This window comes from Notolepis coatsorum (genome assembly GCF_963971535.1).
Source record: "Notolepis coatsorum genome assembly, chromosome: 3".
NCBI lineage: Eukaryota > Metazoa > Chordata > Actinopteri > Aulopiformes > Paralepididae > Notolepis > Notolepis coatsorum.
Genome location: NC_140167.1, coordinates 143,140,942 through 143,163,082, shown reverse-complemented (window position 1 = coordinate 143,163,082; position 22,141 = coordinate 143,140,942). Strand labels below are relative to the sequence as shown.

Below are 22,141 nucleotides of genomic sequence, written 5' to 3'. Positions count from 1 at the left end.
TGTCTCCGGGCATGTTGCGACATGCCGAGGGCATTATCCAATAAGGAGAGCGAATATTACTATGATTCGAATGCAGGCTTAAAGGGATATACCGTGTATATATAAATAATATACAATGTATATAAAACAATAAATGTAGATTCTCAGCTTTAATCTGGCCCTTCACAACAGTAACTCAGTTACTTCTACTCTGCATTGAACATTGTACATATGTACATACTGAACACTTGTGCCTACGTACGTGACTTCTAGTTTATACTTGCTATATTTATTTTATTTTATTTTATACTTATCTATTTATGTCTAGCACAGTCTGGAGCGTAACAGAAAGAAGCATTTTGTATAAAAGTATTCTGTACTTCTGTATGACAACTAATAAAGAAACTTGAACTTGAAACTTGAAACTATGATAGAAGCCCATCTCCTGTAAATAACCTGCACACTGTGTGTGTGTGTGTATGTGTATGTGTATGTGTGTGTGTGTGTGTGTGTGTGTGTGTGTGTGTGTGTGTGTGTGTGTGTGTGTGTGTGTGTGTGTGTGTGTGTGTGTGTGTCCAGCCAACCAGGTAACATGGCAGAAAAAAGAAAGAATACAGACATCAGAGCATTTTTCAGTACACAAAAAAGCAAAGTAAGAACCCTAGTAGCCTAATATCTCAAATACTTAAAGGGCGGGATCCACAAATAATGGATTGCACAGTGTTAATTGCACCCTTACTTACAATTCATTATGAATTGAAAATGGGGGACCCTGATGGAAACAAGACAAACGTCTTTCTCAGGTCTGCATCCCCTTAATAATTGTATGTATTGAGCCGTACTGTATTGTACCCATTCTGCAATCTGTTAAATAAAGTTTTCATTCATTCATTCATTCATTAATAACATTTTTAATCAATCAATAACAGATTGCAGAATGGGTACAGCGTACAGTACAGTACGGCTCAATACACATGATTGTTAAGGGGATGCAGACCAGAGAAAGACTTTCGTCTTGTTTACATCAGGGTCCCCCATTTTCAATTCATAATGAATTGTAAGTAAGGGTGCAATTAGCACCGTGCAATCCATTCTTTGTGGATCCCGCCCTTGGACTAGTTGAAAAATGTTCATAAGCAAGAGGTGAAATGCTAATAGAAATGTTTCATAATGATGTTCAGTGTATTCATAAGTGTATTGCTCTCCTTAATTTAGAATGATATGGTGACTGTGCAGACTCAGGAAGGAGAGAAAGAGACAAGAGTTACAGGTAATGGAAATATCAGACAGTCAGCTTAAAGTGTAGGATAACATAACAAATTAAGACACAAATACTTGGATCATATATCCCCCCCCTCTCTCCCTTTCTTTACAGAGTAGCATAAAGATTGTGTATTCATAAGTGTATTGCTCTCCTTAATGTAGAATGATATGGTGACTGTGCAGACTCAGGGAGGAGGCAGAGAAGGAGAGAAAGAGACACAAGAGTTACAGGTAATGGAAATATATCTTTTTTCTCTTTTTTATTAAAAACTTGGCCTATTTGAAAGGAGATTGATTTAATAAAAATAAAAGAGCGAAAAATCAATATATAGTATATATACAGTATATATATATATTAACACTTTGAATGCCACGAGGTGGCGCCAGAGGTAGCGCTTCAATGCCACCATCGGCGCCAATGTTACGCTTAATATCGCCTAATCTATGTTTTAAATTATGGCTATGTGTCTAATCTGCCCGTCGCTTATCAAAGAATCCTTTTCCAGTCAGTGCTGTCAAGGCAGATTGTTTTTTTATCGCTTCATTTCAGTTTGAGAGCATTTTGAAAAGCACCCGTTTTGAGGTAAAAAACAGTTCATTCTAGACCATTCTATGATAATCGTCTTTTACTGGAATATTTCAGAATGTTGATATTTGTCTGCCTATTTATGAATCGTTTTCAAATAAACGCTAGATGATCAATATTATACGTGCACGCAAGCACATTCGAGCCACGCACGAATAATCGCTGTGTTCATTTCCTCTTGGACTTTTACAGTGAAACCGAAAGAGCCCATTTCACAAAACAGCCTATATCTTCATCAAAATTAGTCTGATTATCCTAACACTGATAACATAGATTCCTTACCTGACATCAGATGGTATCCAACTGGTATATTCTAATTCCTGATTCGAAAAAATCGATAAGTGTATGGATCCAACGTGTGTACAGTGCAGTACATGATTCCGCGGGTCTGAGAGGCTCCAGAATGAACTGTGATAACCCCGGCTGCATCAGTGGACTGGAAAATGTGGAGTACAGGATTTTTTTCCCCATCCATTTTCATTGAGTCTATTCCAAAATCCCTTATGTCATCTGGGAGACGATAGGGGGCGCTTTTTTCCACATCTGATCGCCGGCGGCGCTCAGGTATACTAGGGTAGGCTCGCGTGATGCAATATGATTTCAGATCACTAACAAAAGAAATACAAAATTAAAATCAGAGAAATCTCGTGAGTGGCTTTCAACATAACTATCGGAAACCCGAGATATCTCGTGAGTGGCAGTGAAAGTGTTAATATATTATTATTATTATAGTAATTGGCTATCATACTGCAATATAAACTGAGTTTTATAGTGAAAAGAGCAGCTTTATTGGTCAAGATTGAAGGCTCTATATTGCAGGAAATTGCACGTACAGGTATTCATTAAATTAAAAAAAAAATCTTCCAAACCACCCCTTGCCTGTCACTTAATAATCTTGCACCCCCACTTTCAGCTATAACTAGGCAGCCATGGTTAAGAGTATATATTGAAATATACCATAACATTACCACATAGTACTAGACACACATATTAAACCATCCGGACATTACCACATAGTACTAGACACACATATCAAACCATCCTGACATTACCACATAGTACTAGTGTTACAAAGGGTCAGACTAAACCGAATATATATATTTATTGCCTGAGATCCCATGTATAATATTTGCATATCGTTTGATATCCCCTGTATATTCCTTGTACAATATGCACGGAATATCCCTTTAGTCTAGCAGGACAGACCATAATATTCATTCCTCTATTGGAAGCGATCCCATGGCGCCAGGTACCGAGTAAAGCCTTGCCCCCTCGAGCTGACTTGAAAGGTACCGACGAGATATGTCTGAACATGCCCGCTTTCGCCCACGGCTACGAGACCGGGAGGCGACAGAAATGAGATAGGCACTATTTGTCCACCGTGGATATAAATATGGCGCAAGAATACAGAACCCCCCTTGCAGTTCCCCTTTGCAGTTCCTCTTCAGTTCGCCTTCAGTTCAGTCTGGTTCAGTTACCGAGTAAAGCCTTACCCACTACGCAACGTGCGGTGCAGCAGGGCTCGTATCGCCCCAATATAGTCTCGTGTTATTCTAAATACGTCTGTTTGTCGTATCGTTCTCTATTCATTAGTAAACCTTCATTACGAGTCAAAGACCACGTGGAGTGAGTAATTGTGCGTCGACATAGAGCACTTATTGCCCGAGCTAATAGTACAGTAACGTCAGGACCAACCGTGCATTACCTCACCGGAGGATTTACACCGGAGCAGCAGCAGCACCACGGAGGACTTACACCCCACCGGCAGTGCCACTCTCCGGGCAAGGATTATTCTTCTTCATTGCTTTGACCCAGCTGCTGGAGCAGAGAACCGCCTACCCCACTGCTACTGTGGGAACTACACCTGCCCGTGAGACCATCACTCAAGCCTGTCTCTGTCGTAACAGAGGCTCGACGGCTCTCATCTGCGCGGAGCGCACCCTGGGATCACCACTGTTTCCCCGCTGCTCCAAGGGACATCGCCCCCTTGAACCCTGGACTTGCATAGAGCTTTGGCCCCCTCTGCTGGCTTACAACCGGTAGTACACCCTTTCCCAGAATAACCAGATCTAATTACCTTAATATTCACTATTGATTTGACTGCACATTCTTTGCCTTATAAGCGCAATCTAAGTACTGTAAACAATCCCTTTTACGTAATAAATATTGTAAACTAGTATTTTGTGTGGAAAACCTGTTATTGTGCGAGTGTCGTCATCTAGAATACCTTTGTACGGTGTTGGCCAGCAATGTACAAGTCGGTAGTGATTCAATGATATCAGTACTTGATTAATACAGTCAGGGAATTGTACCCCTCAGTTACAATTGGTCCTTCGAGCCGGATAATAATTAGCGTAATATTAATATAATATTAATATGGAATTGGCCGATGACGAACACTCCACAAACGGTTCTCCTAAGCTAGATCGCCCGCAGCGCAGACGACAGCCACCTCCCTACCTAGAGGCATACTCTGTCAGTCCAATACCTAGCTTTAAAGGGAAGTTAAACGCGGAAAAAGTAGAAAGTAAAATTATGTCTGACCCTAACAACCAGGTTACCCCGACCACAGAGGCCCTAGTGGGTGCTAATGTAACTGACCAAGCTCACGGTGGGGACCAGGAGGGAACTGACACGACTTTACCCCCAGACACTACCCAAGAAGTAGTCCCTGACCAGCCCCGGGAGGAAGACAACCCTAAAGAGACGCGCACCCAGGAGACGGATCTCCGCGGTACGCAACCGGAGAACGGATCTCCAACCAGTACTGCCGGGAGCCGATCGCCCCGAACGGCGTCTTCCCCCAGCGAGGCGGACAAGATGCTGGCGCAGGCACTCATCGCCACCCTGGCAGCCTCCACCGAACGCGATCGACTTCAAGCGCAACAGACGTGCGAGCGCGAACATTACGCAGGTGAGCGAGAGCGCTTCCAGGCGCAACAAAGGAGCGAAGACGACCGCATAAGGCTGGAGACCAGACGCCTCCAGACAGAAGAGAACATCGAGCGAAGCCGCGCCGACGCCGCAAATGCACAGCTCCACGCCGCCCATGCCAGCGCCAGTGCCCAGCGCGACGTCGCCAACGCACAGCGCGACGCTGCCCAGGCCAGCGCCAATGCGCAGCGCGACATCGCCAATGCCCAGCGCGAAGCCGCGCGCGACGCAGCCCATGCCCGGCGCGAGGCAGAGCGCGACCGGCTGCAGGCGGAGCTGATGGACAAACTAGTTGCCATGGCGACACCCCTTCACTCCGCACGGAGCTCCCAGAGATCGTCGAGACATGGGTCTAGGACACATTCCCCTACCCGACGAAGCCCCCCTTCACCCCGCCTACAGGAGGATCCTGTCCACGTCTCCGAACCCCCTCCCCAGCCGGTCCATACGAGACCCAGCAACCGGGTAACGGAACCGGACCACGCCGAGAGACTGAACAGACGACTCCAGGTCCTAGCGGAGGAAGAGGAGGAGGAAGAGGAGTGTCAAGCCGACCAGCAGCAACGTGCTCTGGCCCAGGAGGCTCAGTACAGCCCCGACCCGCAGCCACATACTCAGGACCAGGAGGTCCAGTACAGCCCAGAAGTCAGCCCCGAGGCCCTGCGCTACAAACCCCCGACTCAACTCACGGGTGAGTTTGACGCACCGTCAGCCCCGAGGAACAGCACCTGGGTACCCGACCTTCGGTACCCACCAAGTACCAGCCCAAGACGACACGCCAGAGGAGACTCGCCTAGGAGGCCTCTCCCCCAACGCTCACCGATGTATCAGTCACCCACAGCGTCATACATTGCCACGCCGTCAATCCCAGACTTCGTCTATGAGAATCGAGCACAGTACACGGAGCTCCGGATGTGCCTAGAGACAATGATGGTGGATGTCGCTGATGAACGCCACAAGTATGCAATATTACTGAAGCACCTGAAAGTACCGCAAGCGCACAATATAGCGCTGGCCTACGCCTCCTCTTCGACACCATACACAGCGGCCCTTGCAGCGCTGGACCAGAGATATGGACGTATATGGGATTACGTGATAGAAGAGATAAGGCATATTGACCGCCTACCCCCAGCCACAGACAATCGAGCACTGGACGACCTGTCCATCAGAGTGCAGTCCCTGGTAGGGATGCTGGGAGCGCAGAGGGAAAAGGGTAGGCATGAACTATACGCCAACTCAAATGTAGAGAGGATCTTGGAGAAGCTACCGCCCGCCCGACAGGAGCGCTTTAGGCGGCAGAGAGACCACCGAGACCCTAATGGCCCCGAACCGAACCTCCTCGATCTAGCCGACTTCCTGGCGAGAGAAGTCAGCAGCTTATGGCTAGATACATTCGGACGGAGCACCCCTGGCTCCAGAGAAGGAACCAGGAGAATAAATGATGGAAGAAGATCGGTGACTGTCATGCACCAATCAGAGTCAGTACCGCAGCACTCCAACCACAACACCCCCTCGACAAAAGAGGACCAGTGGAAGATCGAGTGCCAGTACTGTGAGGGAGAACATCGGCTCCATCAGTGCGAGGATTTCAAGAAGCTGACCACGGATGATGTGAGCCAGTGGGTCAAGGACCACCGCCGCTGCTTCCGCTGCGCGCGCAGCCACCTAGCAGCTGAGTGCCACCTGAAGAAAAAGTGCAGCAGGTGCGGTGGCACCCACCTGGAGGTCCTGCACGACATCAACAAGCGTCACCCAGGACAACAGAGTGGGCCCGTCGCGGTACTGTACCATGCCGAGGCGGTGGCACCAGCACCGAAGAGCCCCCAGACCGCTCCCTACTGTACCTACTGCGACGGCGGACACTGGCTGGCACAGTGCGCCGAATATAAGACACTGAACCCCGTCCAAGTGAACCAGTGGCGCCAGGCGGCCCAGGCGGGCGCCGCTTACCGCGCAGCACGGTGCGGAGCCCACCAGAAGGTCCAAGACAACCAACCAGCAGGAGTGCTCCACATTGACCAGCACAGCGAGACCCCCCGAGTGCTCCTCAAAGTGGTCAGAGTGCTCCTGAGCCACGGGGACAAAGTCATGGACACTTACGCCGTCCTTGATGACGGGTCAGAGAAGACCCTTCTGCTCGCGTCCGCTGCGGCCCAGCTGGGACTGCGGGGGAGCGAGAACCAAATGACGATTCGGACAATAAGAAGAGATTTAAAGACGATAAAGGGCGAGAATGTCTCCTTCACTATCGCAGCAAGCGGGCAGCCAGAGCGACGGTACAAGATAACAAATGCTTTCACCAGCCAAGAAATAGGACTATCACAGTACACCTACCCCATCCCACAGCTGATGGATAAGTGTGCGCACCTGCGTCAACTACCTATCCCGCTCATAGACGGCGCCACTCCGACCCTGCTGATAGGCTCCGACCATGCAGACCTCATCGTCCCGATAGACCGGGTCCATACCGGAACCCGAGGCTGTCCTGCAGCAGTCGAGACCCGCCTAGGATGGACATTGCAAGGCCCCCTCGCTAAATCTCTCAACCGAACAGCAGCCACTAGTTGCCTCCACTCCAGAGAGACAGAAGAAGACACCGGCCTCTCCCCCATACAGCAGAGGCTATTGACATTAAGCGAGAGGCCCGTGAGAGAACCGTGGGTACCAGAGGGAGTTCGGAACTCCACCCCCCTCAGCTGCGCTTCAGACGTAGCTGACCTCGAACCCAGCACCCCAAGCGACTCCTTGACGGGGCGGCCGGGACCGGCCCCTCCTCACACGGGGTACAGAGCGAACAAGAGAAACAGACGGAGGATGAGAAAGCACAGCCAAGCCAAGATCAAAGCAGTCTCAGGCCCGCTTCCTCCTAAGCCCCCCTTCATCCCGTCCAGTCGTCATGACCATAGACCAGTCACTACCCCGAGCTGCGTGGCCGGCCGGCTGCGTAAGCAAAGTGACCACTGGTGCCGACGGAAAGGTCAGAGTGGCAGAAGCGCTCGGCCAAGGGCGGATCTACAACCGACCCGTGGCGAGGCTGATAGAGTCGCCAAGGCTCCCCGACTTGCCTAATGACGACCATGACCCCCTGACTCTGTGAACTGCCCGACCCCTCACAGACATTGAGTAGTGGACAGTGCGGTTAATCTGCCCCTGCTTAGCTAATTAGGTGGGACTAATTAGGGGGCGGCTGTTACAAAGGGTCAGACTAAACCGAATATATATATTTATTGCCTGAGATCCCATGTATAATATTTGCATATCGTTTGATATCCCCTGTATATTCCTTGTACAATATGCACGGAATATCCCTTTAGTCTAGCAGGACAGACCATAATATTCATTCCTCTATTGGAAGCGATCCCATGGCGCCAGGTACCGAGTAAAGCCTTGCCCCCTCGAGCTGACTTGAAAGGTACCGACGAGATATGTCTGAACATGCCCGCTTTCGCCCACGGCTACGAGACCGGGAGGCGACAGAAATGAGATAGGCACTATTTGTCCACCGTGGATATAAATATGGCGCAAGAATACAGAACCCCCCTTGCAGTTCCCCTTTGCAGTTCCTCTTCAGTTCGCCTTCAGTTCAGTCTGGTTCAGTTACCGAGTAAAGCCTTACCCACTACGCAACGTGCGGTGCAGCAGGGCTCGTATCGCCCCAATATAGTCTCGTGTTATTCTAAATACGTCTGTTTGTCGTATCGTTCTCTATTCATTAGTAAACCTTCATTACGAGTCAAAGACCACGTGGAGTGAGTAATTGTGCGTCGACATAGAGCACTTATTGCCCGAGCTAATAGTACAGTAACGTCAGGACCAACCGTGCATTACCGCACCGGAGGATTTACACCGGAGCAGCAGCAGCACCACGGAGGACTTACACCCCACCGGCAGTGCCACTCTCCGGGCAAGGATTATTCTTCTTCATTGCTTTGACCCAGCTGCTGGAGCAGAGAACCGCCTACCCCACTGCTACTGTGGGAACTACACCTGCCCGTGAGACCATCACTCAAGCCTGTCTCTGTCGTAACAGAGGCTCGACGGCTCTCATCTGCGCGGAGCGCACCCTGGGATCACCACTGTTTCCCCGCTGCTCCAAGGGACATCGCCCCCTTGAACCCTGGACTTGCATAGAGCTTTGGCCCCCTCTGCTGGCTTACAACCGGTAGTACACCCTTTCCCAGAATAACCAGATCTAATTACCTTAATATTCACTATTGATTTGACTGCACATTCTTTGCCTTATAAGCGCAATCTAAGTACTGTAAACAATCCCTTTTACGTAATAAATATTGTAAACTAGTATTTTGTGTGGAAAACCTGTTATTGTGCGAGTGTCGTCATCTAGAATACCTTTGTACGGTGTTGGCCAGCAATGTACAAGTCGGTAGTGATTCAATGATATCAGTACTTGATTAATACAGTCAGGGAATTGTACCCCTCAGTTACAACTAGGCACACATATCAACCCATCCTGACATTACCACATAGTACTAGACACACATATCAAACCATCCTGACATTACCACATAGTACTAGACAGTAGACACATATCAAACCATCCTGACATTACCACATAGTACTAGACACATATATCAAACCATCCTGACATTACCACATAGTACTAGACACACATATCAAACCATCCTGACATTACCACATAGTACTAGACACATATATCAAACCATCCTGACATTGCCACATAGTACTAGACAAAACCATGTTCATGTAATCTCTCTCAGTAAGTAATTTTAAACAGTTCCACTGTGCATTAAAGACAGTTGCAGTGGAATTGTGTTGCCAGGGAACAGCTTGGACCAACGATTATTTGTTGTCAGCTATTGATATTGCTAAACACAGGAAATAAACAAGGGGCCATTTTGAATGTTTAAGTTGTCAAGTTGAAGTAGAAGAGCTTCTAAACGCTTCTTAAAGTTGACCTGTTGTAAATATCTTCCCCGTGATCAGAACATTTCTATAAGCTTACTTCCTGCTTCTGCTATGCAAGCTGCTTTTTACAGTCGCTCCGTGTTTTTCTGCCTATCGCTACCTTAATGATTTATTATAGCCCTTTCAACTCTAAATACTCTGTACGTTAACTCCCAGTTCCTATGGTACTTCTCCAGAACTGTGAATTTATTTATTTAGATTTATGACCGCAGTACTTCGCCGAAAGGACGAGTAGCGAGATCTCTCCGTGGGAGGACCAGCGAGATGAAGAAGTCTCCGTCTTATCAGCTACACACAAAGGACTATGTCGGGCACTGCTGAAGGCGAGGATATTTATGAAAGGCGAGAATACTTCATAAAGACCCCGGCTGAAAGAAAACAAGACCCACCATCACCAGCTAAGTACCTAGCTTAGCTTCAGTTTAGCCTAACCTGAAAAGACAAGAAATAAGGGAAGATGCCGGGACTCGGCTCTCCCACAGAATGTACTAGCTGCCTGAGGATGAGTGATTGTAGAGCTGGAGGCTCGAGTTTCTATCCTGCACCAAATCCAACAGGATGAGCGACTCATTGACTCTATTTTTGAAGCTACTACAAATATAGCCAACGATACCATGATTGAGACCTGGCCTAGGCTAGCTACAGAACAGCACCACCCAAAAGACGGTCCTTGGCACAACCTAGGAGCTAAACCAAAGCAGTGGACCACCGTCAAGGATAAAAGGAGAAATAAACGAACCAGGAACACGATCATTACCTCACCCCCGGTACCGCCAGGAAATAGTTTCAACCTACTCTCGGAAACACGCATATCAACACCCAAATTAAGAATGGGTACAAGTCACAGGCTCTTAGCCCATTCGGTAAGTCCGATCACGCCGCCATTTTTCTTTTGCCAAAGTATAAACAAAGTCTCAAGCGAACGCCGGTGGTCTCGCGAGAGGTTAAGCGTTGGACCGTGACGTCAGAGGAGACACTCCAAGCTGCACTTGAATGCACAGACTGGAGGGTATTCCGTGATAACACAGCCAATATTAACGAATACACTGAAACGGTGCTTGACTTTGTCTGTACTCTGGTAGAAGAAACAATCCCCGCTACCACAATTAGAATCTACCCAAATTAAAAGCCCTGGGTAGATAAATCCGTCCGTGAGGCTCTGAAAGTGCGCACATCAGCCTACAACTCCGGCCTGGTGACAGGCAACATGGAAGAACACAAGACGGCAAGATACAACGTCAGGAGAGCAGTAATAGAGGCAAAACGGCGTTACAGGGATAAAGTTGAACTTCAGTTTGAACAGGCTGACTCTAGAGGCATGTGGCAGGGCCTCAGAACGATGACACCTCCCTCAAGCTGAACAGTGACATATCCTTAGCAAATGATCTCAACTCCTTCTATGCGAGGTTTGAGGCTGTGAATAACAACACCAGCCTACAAACCACGGCAATGGGGGGGGGGGTCTGCTGATGGAGACTCAGTGTTCAGGGTAACAGAGCATGAGGTGAGACGGATCTTTAAAAAAGTGAATATCAGGAAGGCAGCAGGACCGGACGGCATCCCCGGCCGCGTCCTAAAAGTCTGTGCCGACCAACTGGCCCCGGTATTCACTGACATCTTCAACCTGTCCTTGGAACAGGCTGTCATCCCCACCTGTCTGAAGAAGTCCACCATCATCCCTGTACCCAAAAAATCTACGCCTGCTTGCCTCAACGACTACCGCCCTGTAGCCCTCACCTCCATAGCCATGAAGTGCTTTGAGAAGCTAGTGAAGGGCTACATCTGTTCCTCCCTCCCCATCAACCTGGACCCCCTGCAATTTGCATATCGCCCCAACAGGTCCACGGAGGACGCCATAGCCCATGTGCTGCATACAGCAGCATCACACCTGGACAAGAGGCAGGGGAACTATGTGAGAATGCTGTTCATCGACTACAGCTCAGCATTCAATACCATAGTCCCCTCCAAACTCATAGCCAAGCTCAGGGACCTGGGCTTGAACTATGACCTCTGCCAGTGGGTCTTGGACTTCCTGACGGGCAGACCCCAGGTGGTAAGAGCAGGCAACTGCACCTCCTCATCCATCACGCTCAACATAGGGGCCCCCCAGGGCTGTGTTCTGAGCCCCCTCCTCTACTCCCTGTACACACATGACTGTGTGGCACAGCGGAACAACAACACAATCATCAAATTTGCTGATGACACAGTAGTGGTGGGCCTGATCTCTGCCAACGACGAGAGGGCCTACCTGGAAGAGGTAGAAAATCTGTCACAGTGGTGTCAGGAGAACTGCCTCTCCCTGAACATCAGCAAAACAAAAGAGATGATTGTGGACTTCAGGAGGTCGGGGGTCAAGGACTACAGCCCCCTCAGCATTGACGGGGCACCGGTTGAGAGAGTGAACAGTTTCAAGTACCTCGGAGCCCACATATCCGAGGACTTGACATGGACCACACACATTGACAGTGTTGTGAAGAAGGCACGACAACGCCTCTACTTCCTCAGGCGCCTAAGGAAGTTCCAAGTCAGTCAGAAGATCCTTAGGAACTTCTACTCATGTACAATAGAGAGCATCCTGACTGGCAACATCACCTCCTGGTTTGGGAATAGCACTGCACAAGACCGTAGCAGACTACAAAGAGTGACACGTTCAGCCGAACGCACAATTGGAGGGGGGCTTCCCACCCTCCAGAACATTTACAACAAGCGGTGCAGGGGGAAGGCTAAGAGAATTATTAAGGACTCGAGCCACCCGAACAACTGCCTCTTTGAACTGCGTAACTCAGTTACGTCTATTCTGCATCGAACATTGTACATATGTCTATACTGAACACTGTGACCTCATTTTTTTTACTTCTAATTTACATACTATACTATGTTATTTTATTTCATACTTATCTTGTCTTGCACAGTCTCTGGAGCGTAACAGTAAGAAGCATTTTGTATAAAAGTATTCTGTACTTCTGTATGACAACTATTAAAGAAACTTGAAACTTGAAACATGAAAGCAAAGAGACTTAGAAGCGTGGCTAACGACGCTAGCGAAGCAAACAGCGAGCGTAACGGAGCTCACGCTAACGACGCTAATAGCAGGAATACTGGAGCTAACGCTAACGCTAGCGAAGCAAACAGCTGGCATGCGGGAGCTCACGCTAATGCTAGCGAAGCTAACAGCCGGCACATCGGAGCACACGCTAACGACGAGACGACGAGGAAAACAGAGCCACGAGCGGCGTGGCTAGCAAACACGACCCAGACTGAGCTAACGGCTAACAGCGACAAGACTACCATGCGCAGAGGAGAACGTCGCGGTAGCCGACGCCGAAGGTACGAGACTAGCGTTAACATGACGGCTATTGAGAAGGCTAGTGGTACAGCTAGCGAGGCTTCACCAAGGCCACAGGACTGTGGTAAGAACCGGCAGACTAGGCCTAATCCAAAAACAAACGGCCCCAGAACTGTTGGAAAGAAAAATGCTAACCTCAAACAGAAAACAGACTGCATACTGAGCTGGCCGAAATACTTCCAACACTCATCAGACCGGGCATAACAAAAATTGTCATTCACTCTGGATCGTTTGACATCCTGCAAAAGAAGACGGGCACAGAGACATTGAAAGAGGATTTCACACGTTTAATGAACACACTAGACAAACATCAGTCTGTGTACATAGACACTGATGTGTCCATCAGTGGACCAATTGCATGCTTTCGCAGAGGACAAGAAGCCTTTAGTCGACTCATAAATCTTAATTCATGGTTAGGGTCTGCCTGTCTTATATACGGCCTGAAATTCATTGACAATTTCAATGTTTTCTGGAATAACCCAGAACGCTTTAAAATAAATGGCTTCTTCCCAAATCGCTTAGGATCGAGGCTTCTGGCAGCAAACATGCGTCATGCCTTAATGGCCTCCAAGGATATCAAACTCATACCAGCACGAGAGATAATCACGAAGGACACAATCTCGCCACGAGGTGCAGCAGCAGCACAAGGCGTCCTCCCCTCCCCCCCATATCACACAAGGCCATCTCGTCTGATCTAATGTCCCCAAAAGAGCTAATCAAATCAGCTCGTCATCATGCACTAGAGGAGATGGACAGTCTGCCAATCAAATCAACCCATCCTGAGTACAGTACAGTATAGTGCAACTACCATGCCATCTCTCAAAACATACCGGTAATCATAACCAGCCAATGGCATGGTAAAAACTATACACCATCAATGCGTTTACCTGCTATTAACCTCAGGGCCATCAAGGTCAAGCCAAAACAGACCTCCTCTAAAGAAGTCCAACAAATAAAATGTTCCCTCCTAAATGTCAGATCACTGAATAATAGAAAATGTTTAGTAAATGATCTGATTAAAGAAAATAACTTAGATTGCATTTGCCTAGTAGAGACATGGCTAAATAATGACACAGCTACATCAATAATGATAGAGGCTTGTCCACCAGACTATAATTTTCTTCAAATACCCAGAAAAAATAGAAGGGGGGAGGGGTTGCAGCCATTTTCTCCTCAAAACTCTTGTTTAGAATCACAGAACTAGGCGAGTTCATGTCGATGGAATATCTTGCCATTGAGCTCAAAACAGAATCAACCATTATCGTCACAATATACCGCCCTCCTAGACACTCACCTATATTTATACAGGAGCTCTCTGAACTGATTTCACTATGTGTTACCGGATATGATAAGGTGATCCTAAATGGAGACTTGAACATCCATTTTAATAAGAAAACAGACTCCAAAACTATAGAACAAAAAAATCTACTGGATAGCTTTGACCTAACACAGCATAACAAATGCAACTCACAGGCTTGGGAATACATTAGACTTAGTTATAACAACAACTGGGCTAAGCATAAACAATTTCTCAATAACTGAATTACCTCTCTCCGACCATCACTGTATATTTTTTTATACTCAAATAACCCTTACTAAAACAAAAAAATAAATCATAGTTCAAAAGAGGCTCCTAAACGACAAGGCTGAATCAAAGTTCATTGATCTTATCAGACTACATGAACCACACAATCATGACAGCTCTCTAAATGAAATGGTAGAAAATCTCAATGATGCACTGTCATCTGTATTAAATTCTGTCACCCCACTAAAAACGAAAAAGAAGAAAACCAGAGCCTCGCCCTGGTTGAACTATAATACGGTCAACAAAGAAAAAAGGAAATGTCGTGCAGCGGAGCGAAAATGGAGTAAAACAAAAACCACCATATGCTGTGATATATACAAAGATGCTTTAACTGCTTATAATAAAACCATCCGCTTAGCAAGGAAAGACTACTTCTCTAAAATCATTACAGAAAACGCTGGAAACTCCAGAATCCTTTTTTCCACTATTAATGTACTACTCAACACTGCCCCTACACCTCCTCAGTCATCAATGGTTAAGTGTGAAGAACTTGCACTACAAAATAACCTTGATCAGGGCCAGCATTACTCATGATGGAAATAAAGCTGATTGCAGCAAACCACGCAATATAACCATGAGAAGATTCACATGCATCACATTAGATGTACTCTGCAAAACTGTCTCCGAATGTAACTCCTCCACCTCAGACATTGACCCTATACCTACAGCTTTCTTCAAACGGGTGTTTAATAGTGTTTCAAGCCCTGTGCTAGATATCATAAACACTTCCCTTAGAACTGGTATTTTCCCAGATGCCTTTAAAACAGCAGTTGTAAAGCCATTACTAAAAAAAAACTAACTTGGATAGTAATGTAATGGCAAATTATCGTCCAATATCCAACCTACCATTCATTAGTAAAGTACTTGAAAAGATAGTTTCAGTTCAAATAAATTCCTTTCTTGAAGAAAACAACATCTTAGAAGAATTTTAGTCGGGATTCAGAAAATATCATAGCACTGAAACTGCCCTCACCAAAATAATCAGTGACCTCAGGCTAAACTCTGATGAGAATACGATCTCCATCCTTATCCTGCTAGATCTCAGTGCAGCATTTGATACAATCGATCACGATATTCTAATCGATCGTCTTGAAAACCATGTCGGTTTCTCAGAACATGTGCTAGGCTGGTTTAAAACATACATCAGAGGGAGGAAATTCTATGTTAAACTAGGAGATCACATGTCTGATATATACGACAACAACTATGGAGTTGCACAAGGGAGTTGCTTAGGTCCTTTACTCTTCTCCCTTTACATGTTACCGCTGGGTGATATCATCAGAGAACATAATGTAGATTTCCATAGCTATGCGGATGATACACAACTGTACATATCTGCTGAACCAAATTATACAGCGATTAGCTCCATTACAGACTGCTTACTGGCAATAAATAAATGGATGAGTAAGAACTTCCTGAAACTAAACGAGAACAAAACTGAAATTCTAATTATCGGCCCCAAAACTAAAAAAGAAACATTAATAAAGAACCTGGGAGGACTAACCCCTTGGATCAAATCTGAGGTCACTAGTCTCGGAGTTATCATAGATTCAGAACTAAACTTCAATTCTCATATTAGCAAAGTGACGAAAACATCGTTCTTCCATCTCAGAAATATAGCAAAAGTATGACCATTTATTAATCAGAACGATGCTGAGAAGCTAATTCATGCATTCATATCTAGCCGGTTAGACTACTGTAATGCACTTTTCACAGGTCTCCCTAAGAAAACCACAGAGAGGCTTCAGCTAATCCAAAACTCTGCAGCCCGACTGCTAACTAGAACCAAAAGGAGAGAGCACATTAGTCCAGTCTTAGCTGCTTTACACTGGCTTCCTGTAACATTTAGAATTGACTTTAAGGTCCTTCTCCTTACATACAAAGCTCTAAATGGACAGGGACCTAGCTACATCGCCAACACTCTAATAAATTACACACCAGCAAGAACACTGCGATCATCAGCTGCTGGACTACTAGAGGCTCCCAGAAACAGTCAAAAGAGGATCGGTAATGCAGCCTTTATCAACTATGCCCCAAAACTGTGGAACAAACTACCCCAAAACATCAGAGAAGCCAACTCGCTAGACATCTTTAAAAGACAGCTTAAAACCTATCTCTTTGCTCAGGCATTTCACTGTGGGGTAATGCAGGCAAATATTTGAAGATAGATATCTGCTACCACCTAGTGGCAAGGGGAAATATTATTATAGAAACATCAGGGATATCCTGACACAAATTGTACTTACCTGCACTATTCTTACCCTGCCTACTTTTATACACTGCCTATCAAATTCATGTGTCGGTTCTATGCTAATTTTATCTCACTACCTCCTACTGTATGCACTGTAATTTTAAGAGAACTATTTTATCACACGTTTTACTTCTTACTGATGACTATTTTTAAACTGAATCATTTTAAACTATTTTTATTATTTGTATTACTGAATCAAACTGTAAACAGAGAGCCTATTGGGATGCTAGATCCTAATGTGAAACACTGTGATTTACCATACCTTGCTATCTGTCTCTGTTGTTATATATTTTTCTTTATTGAACAATCTTAGCACACTTTTTACTGTCCGTTCTATCTTATTATTTTTAGCCTATTTTAAACTGAATCAAACTGAACTTTTTTACTCTATCTAATCTATTCTACTTTATTATTTGTATTGCTGAAGAACTGTGATTTGCCTAACCTTGCTACCTCTCTATCTCTTTGTATTTAAATTTTTTATTTTTATGCTCTCTTATGCCTGTATTTTTTACTGTTGTGAAGCACTTTGAAGTTAACTGCAACCTCTGTATGAAAAGTGCTATACAAATAAAGTTATTATTATTATTATTATTATATATCAGCTTTACAAACAGTCACCTGCTGCCTCAAAACCAAGCACTTTGTAACATTCCTATAGATTAAGTGGTAAATATCAACTGACAGGAAATCAAATGTAGTCCATTCTAGAATACTGGTTTATGTTTGTTTTTGTTGTCAAGTTTAAACCATATATACCCCTAAACTAAACAGTCGGTACATCCATAGTCCATACTCACTATCATCTGTTCCTAGCAGCGTTAATGGTGACCTGCTGACCAACACACGTGACACAACCACCTGCTTCGTAACCTTTCTCCATCTCTCTCCATCTCCTCTCACCTTTAGCTGCTCCTTGAAAGCCAGGTACTTCCCAGAATAGTTGAGCTCTCCCAGGAGCTGGGTTTTACGCTGTTCCTGTGCGCTGGGGTCCAGCTGCTTGGCTCCAGGCAGGAAGGCAGGCCCAAACTGTTGCTGGTACTGATCTAGAAGTTGTCCCACCACACTGGCTACCTGGTTCTGAAACTCCTGCACAGCCTGAGAAATATAGGCCATTTCTGATGGATGTTTTAACAAGACCTTCCAAGTACCCTGGCTGCATACATTCTAGGTAGTGTGTGTGTGTATGTGTGTATGTGTGTGTGTGTGTGTGTGTGTGTGTGTGTGTATGTGTGTATGTGTATGTGTCGTTGTGTGCGTGTGGTAGGGGTGGGACGATACGAGTAACTCACAATACGATACTCTGACAAATTTGGCCCTTCATAACGATAATATCACGATACATGATATCTGCGATAATCTAAATATATTGCAAGAAATTTCATCTACGATATGTTATCTGTGTAACTGAAGAAGAAAAATACCCATAAAAAGGCTAAACACAAGAATTATATATTTATTCACAGAATCGACATAAACGCTTATCAGATTCACTAGTGTGAATCACAAACTGGCCGATTGTACATGAAATAATGTACAACAAATTGCATAGTGCCTCTTTAACACACTGACCACAACTTGATAATTATTAACTATTAATTATGTCCCCAATGGGAAACTTTGTTACCCTCTGCAATAAAATATATATACATCATCTGTTAACGTCTTCAGTATACTCACCTCATTCCAATAATTGGTATTGCAGTGAAATGGGATTGTCAAGATATTTTATATCGATACTGTGTGTCGATGTAGTGTCACAAGAGGAAGTACGACGATATATTGCAGTATAATCTTTTTCTCCCACCTCTAGCATGTGGGGGTGTGCATGTGTGTGTTGGTGTTCACCCTCTCTGCTCCAGCAGGCCTGCGATGCAGTGGGGGTCTAGGAGGGATCAGCTCCATTACCCTTCATCAAACAACAGAAGAGGTCAGATAAGAGACACACCAAAACACTTTTTCAGTACAAAACCTGTATCATCTGAAATTAATGATACTGATCTGTGCGTTCAGTAGAAAGCTATCTGGCTGCACGTTAGCCTAGCTTAGCACAATGAATGGAAGCGAACATGGCCAGTTAGCCTAGGCATTGTCCAACTAACACCTCTCCCAAAGGCTAACCGGCCATATCCGCTTCCATTCATTGTGCTAAGCTAGGCTAACGTGCAGCCAGATATCTTTCTACTGAACGCACAGAGAGGAAACTGGTGTCCATCTTCTTGTCTCTGGAGAAGATGGTAAGCTAATTTCCCAAAATGTTGGTGTGTTCCATTAAAGGGCTGCTGTTGAACAAACTACCTTTTGGCCAGCTCCTCCGGGGGTTTCTTGGGCACCAGGGGTTTCTCCAAAGCAACCTCAATGATGATGTAGGTTTTGGCATCCGCATACATCTGGCACATTGAGAGGAGATGTATGACTTTTACATCTCATAGTCCCAGTTTTTACCTGCCTGCTGCACTGCTGCTATACTCTATGCTCTACCAGAAATTGTTTGGAATATCCTGAAGTACCAATGCAGGATATACGCAGAGTGGAACGACCTCCACAATGGCCACCACTGAATACAGGGGTCAACTGACCTATCTCAAGCCCTGCCGCTTAATCATTTTAGGTAACCAACTTGCGTCTAGCCACGCCCCCGCGGCAGCGGCATTATGCAGCCGTAATTCCCCCTCTTTTAACATCCACGGTTAGCTCAACTGGTTCGCCGCCTTGCTGTGGATCCTGCTGGTGACAAGTTCGAATCCCTTCAATTATTTTTTTTTTTTTTTTTTTTTTTTAACGTGCATTCTTTCGCCGGTTAAGTTTAGGCATTGTTTCGGAGTTGGTTAAGGTTAAGTTTAGGCATTGTTTCGGAATTGGTTAAGGTTAGGGTTAAAGGGGAACTCCAACATTTTGGGAAATTAGCTTATTTAACATCTTCCCTGGAGTTAGACAAGAAGATACATACCTTTTTTGTCTCTGTGCGTGCATTTTAGCTTTGGGAATAGACGCTCCGTTAGCATAGCTTAGCTTCATCACTGGAAGTGGGGGAGGGTTAGAGCCTTACATTGCCTTACAGTGTATTGCAAGGTCTGACATTGACCAAACTTGATATGCATGACCTTGGTGGGCTCTAGGTCAACTCCTGAAAAGGGGGTCAATGTCTGAAATTATGGCAAGGGTTATTAGCCCCCTAACTTTTGATTGCAAAGTCTGACATTGACCCCCTTTTCAGGAGTTGACCTAGAGCCCACCAAGGTCATGCATATCAAGTTTGGTCAATGTCAGACCTTGCAATACACTGTAAGGCACTGTAAGGCTCTAACCCTCCCCCACTTCCAGTGATGAAGCTAAGCTATGCTAACGGAGCGTCTATTCCCAAAGCTAAAAAGCACGCACAGAGACAAAAAAGGTATGTATCTTCTTGTCTAACTCCAGGGAAGATGTTAAATAAGCTAATTTCCCAAAATGTTGGAGTTCCCCTTTAAGTTTAGGCATTGTTTCGAAGTTGGTTAAGGTTAGAGTTTGTCGCAGAGCATGGCAATAGAATGCAGCCTATTTCCGCACTGCCGCTCTCTCGCGCTGCCGCGGTCACATGGGCGTCGTGGCCAATCAGAGAAACGCTGAACACAAGTTGGTTACCTAAAATGTTGACGCAGCCCTGCCCTCTGTTCTTCATCCTCCCGTCCTCCGGCCACAACTGTCGCAACTGTTGCAACAGTTTCCGACAGCGATTCAATCAGATTCCAATTATTTTAGTCAAAGATTCAATGCAGTCTTCATACTCGATACTTAATAAAGGGGGACAACAAATGTGACGGGACTGATTAGTTCCCTGCATTATGTTTATGAATTAAATAGATAAACACACATTAAATTAGATTAATCTCAATTGTCAGATTTACAAATCATTACAGTTGGACTGGCACACTTCAAAACTATAATTTTGTGTAATTTATTTATCACATATTTCTGGGGTATCTCTACAGTGGCTACCACTTTATACAAATTATGTTTTTGTTGTGATACAGAATGGTGTGACGACCCCAACTCTACCTGCAAATGGGTGAGTCTGCTGACTCAGAGAGCATGGTGGAGTGGGTGGGTCGTTAGCCCAATTAGTCACACCTGGGCAGTGAGAGCTGCTGCACATAGACTATTTATGTTTCCTTGTCTAATTCCCTCTGTCTGCTTCTCCCTCTCCTAGGAACAGGTTGTCCAGCACCCACTTTGCTCCTTTGATATTATAATACTAATACTTACATCACACGCACCCCACACAACTCTTTCTCACTCATCCACACACTGCATTCACCACTGATTCTGATACATCCATATTCATTGTTTATGTCAATCATTCTTTTGTTTAGATATAGGATTAAATAAATTATTTTGTTAAATTGTTATCCCGTGTGGACTCCCTATTTGTCACGTTTGACCCGTTTCATGCCCCTGCATTCTGATCTTGAAATTGATTTGGCCAATCAGGAGGCTGCATAAGCTCTGTGATTATGTTAGGTGCACCAAACGTAATCAGTCTGGCAGGTGAGGCAGAGACAAGAATGGTAGGCAGAGGTTGTCTGTCAAAAGGAAGTAATCTGATTGGTCAGTTATGGTACATGCCATCTCTACAGTGGTGGCCGGCCGATAGGGGGCGCTGGGGCGCCCCCCCCCCCCCCCCTGGTGAAGAGAGCAAGAGAAGAAGAAAATGTTTTATTTTTATTTTTATTTTAGACCCCTAAAAATAAAATAAACATGTTTAAAATGAATAATATTTACTCATTTTAAGTATGTTTGTGTTTCAAATGCACAATAACGTTAACACTATGATCGCCGGGGACGAGTTAAGACGTCATTCCTAGCCATGCTCATTCTGCCGAAGACGCCTTAACTCGTCTTTGATGTCAATATTTCAAAAATCTGTGATCGAAATCATATTTCCCCTCCGGAGCCCTGAGATGTACTGGTGAGCTCCACTCAACTGTCTAACGGTTCGAGAGTGCCATCTGGTGGCCGATCGGCAGATCGGCCAAGAGGGAGGGGCGCGCCAAACAGGAAGTGCTCATCCATATGTGCTCCGGGCACTCGCGATCGGTAGCCGGACTCCATCTCAACACACTGGATGATCAATCGCTCGCCCTAACTCAATAAACAACGTTATTTGGACGTATATAGTATTATACAACCTGGAAATGGTTCATCAGGATCAACATCCCATAATCGAAAACGGTCTACTCCACGCTGATCGTCCAACGGCGCGAGGAACAT

The 22,141-nt window shown here is 45.5% G+C and overlaps 1 protein-coding gene across 1 annotated transcript in view; it reads right to left on the bottom strand.

Annotated features, from left to right (window-relative positions):
* The window catches only part of LOC311226019 (cilia- and flagella-associated protein 70-like), a gene marked incomplete at both ends in the record, with an annotated part of 460,189 nt that overhangs the window by 421,230 nt on the left and 16,818 nt on the right, over positions 1 to 22,141 (bottom strand). Inside the window, 3 exons of the mRNA XM_084311400.1 lie at positions 17,795 to 17,989; positions 18,740 to 18,800; positions 19,190 to 19,281. Of these exons, the coding sequence (XP_084167526.1) occupies positions 17,795 to 17,989; positions 18,740 to 18,800; positions 19,190 to 19,281 (348 nt within the window). The remainder of the gene's footprint in view (positions 1 to 17,794; positions 17,990 to 18,739; positions 18,801 to 19,189; positions 19,282 to 22,141) is intronic.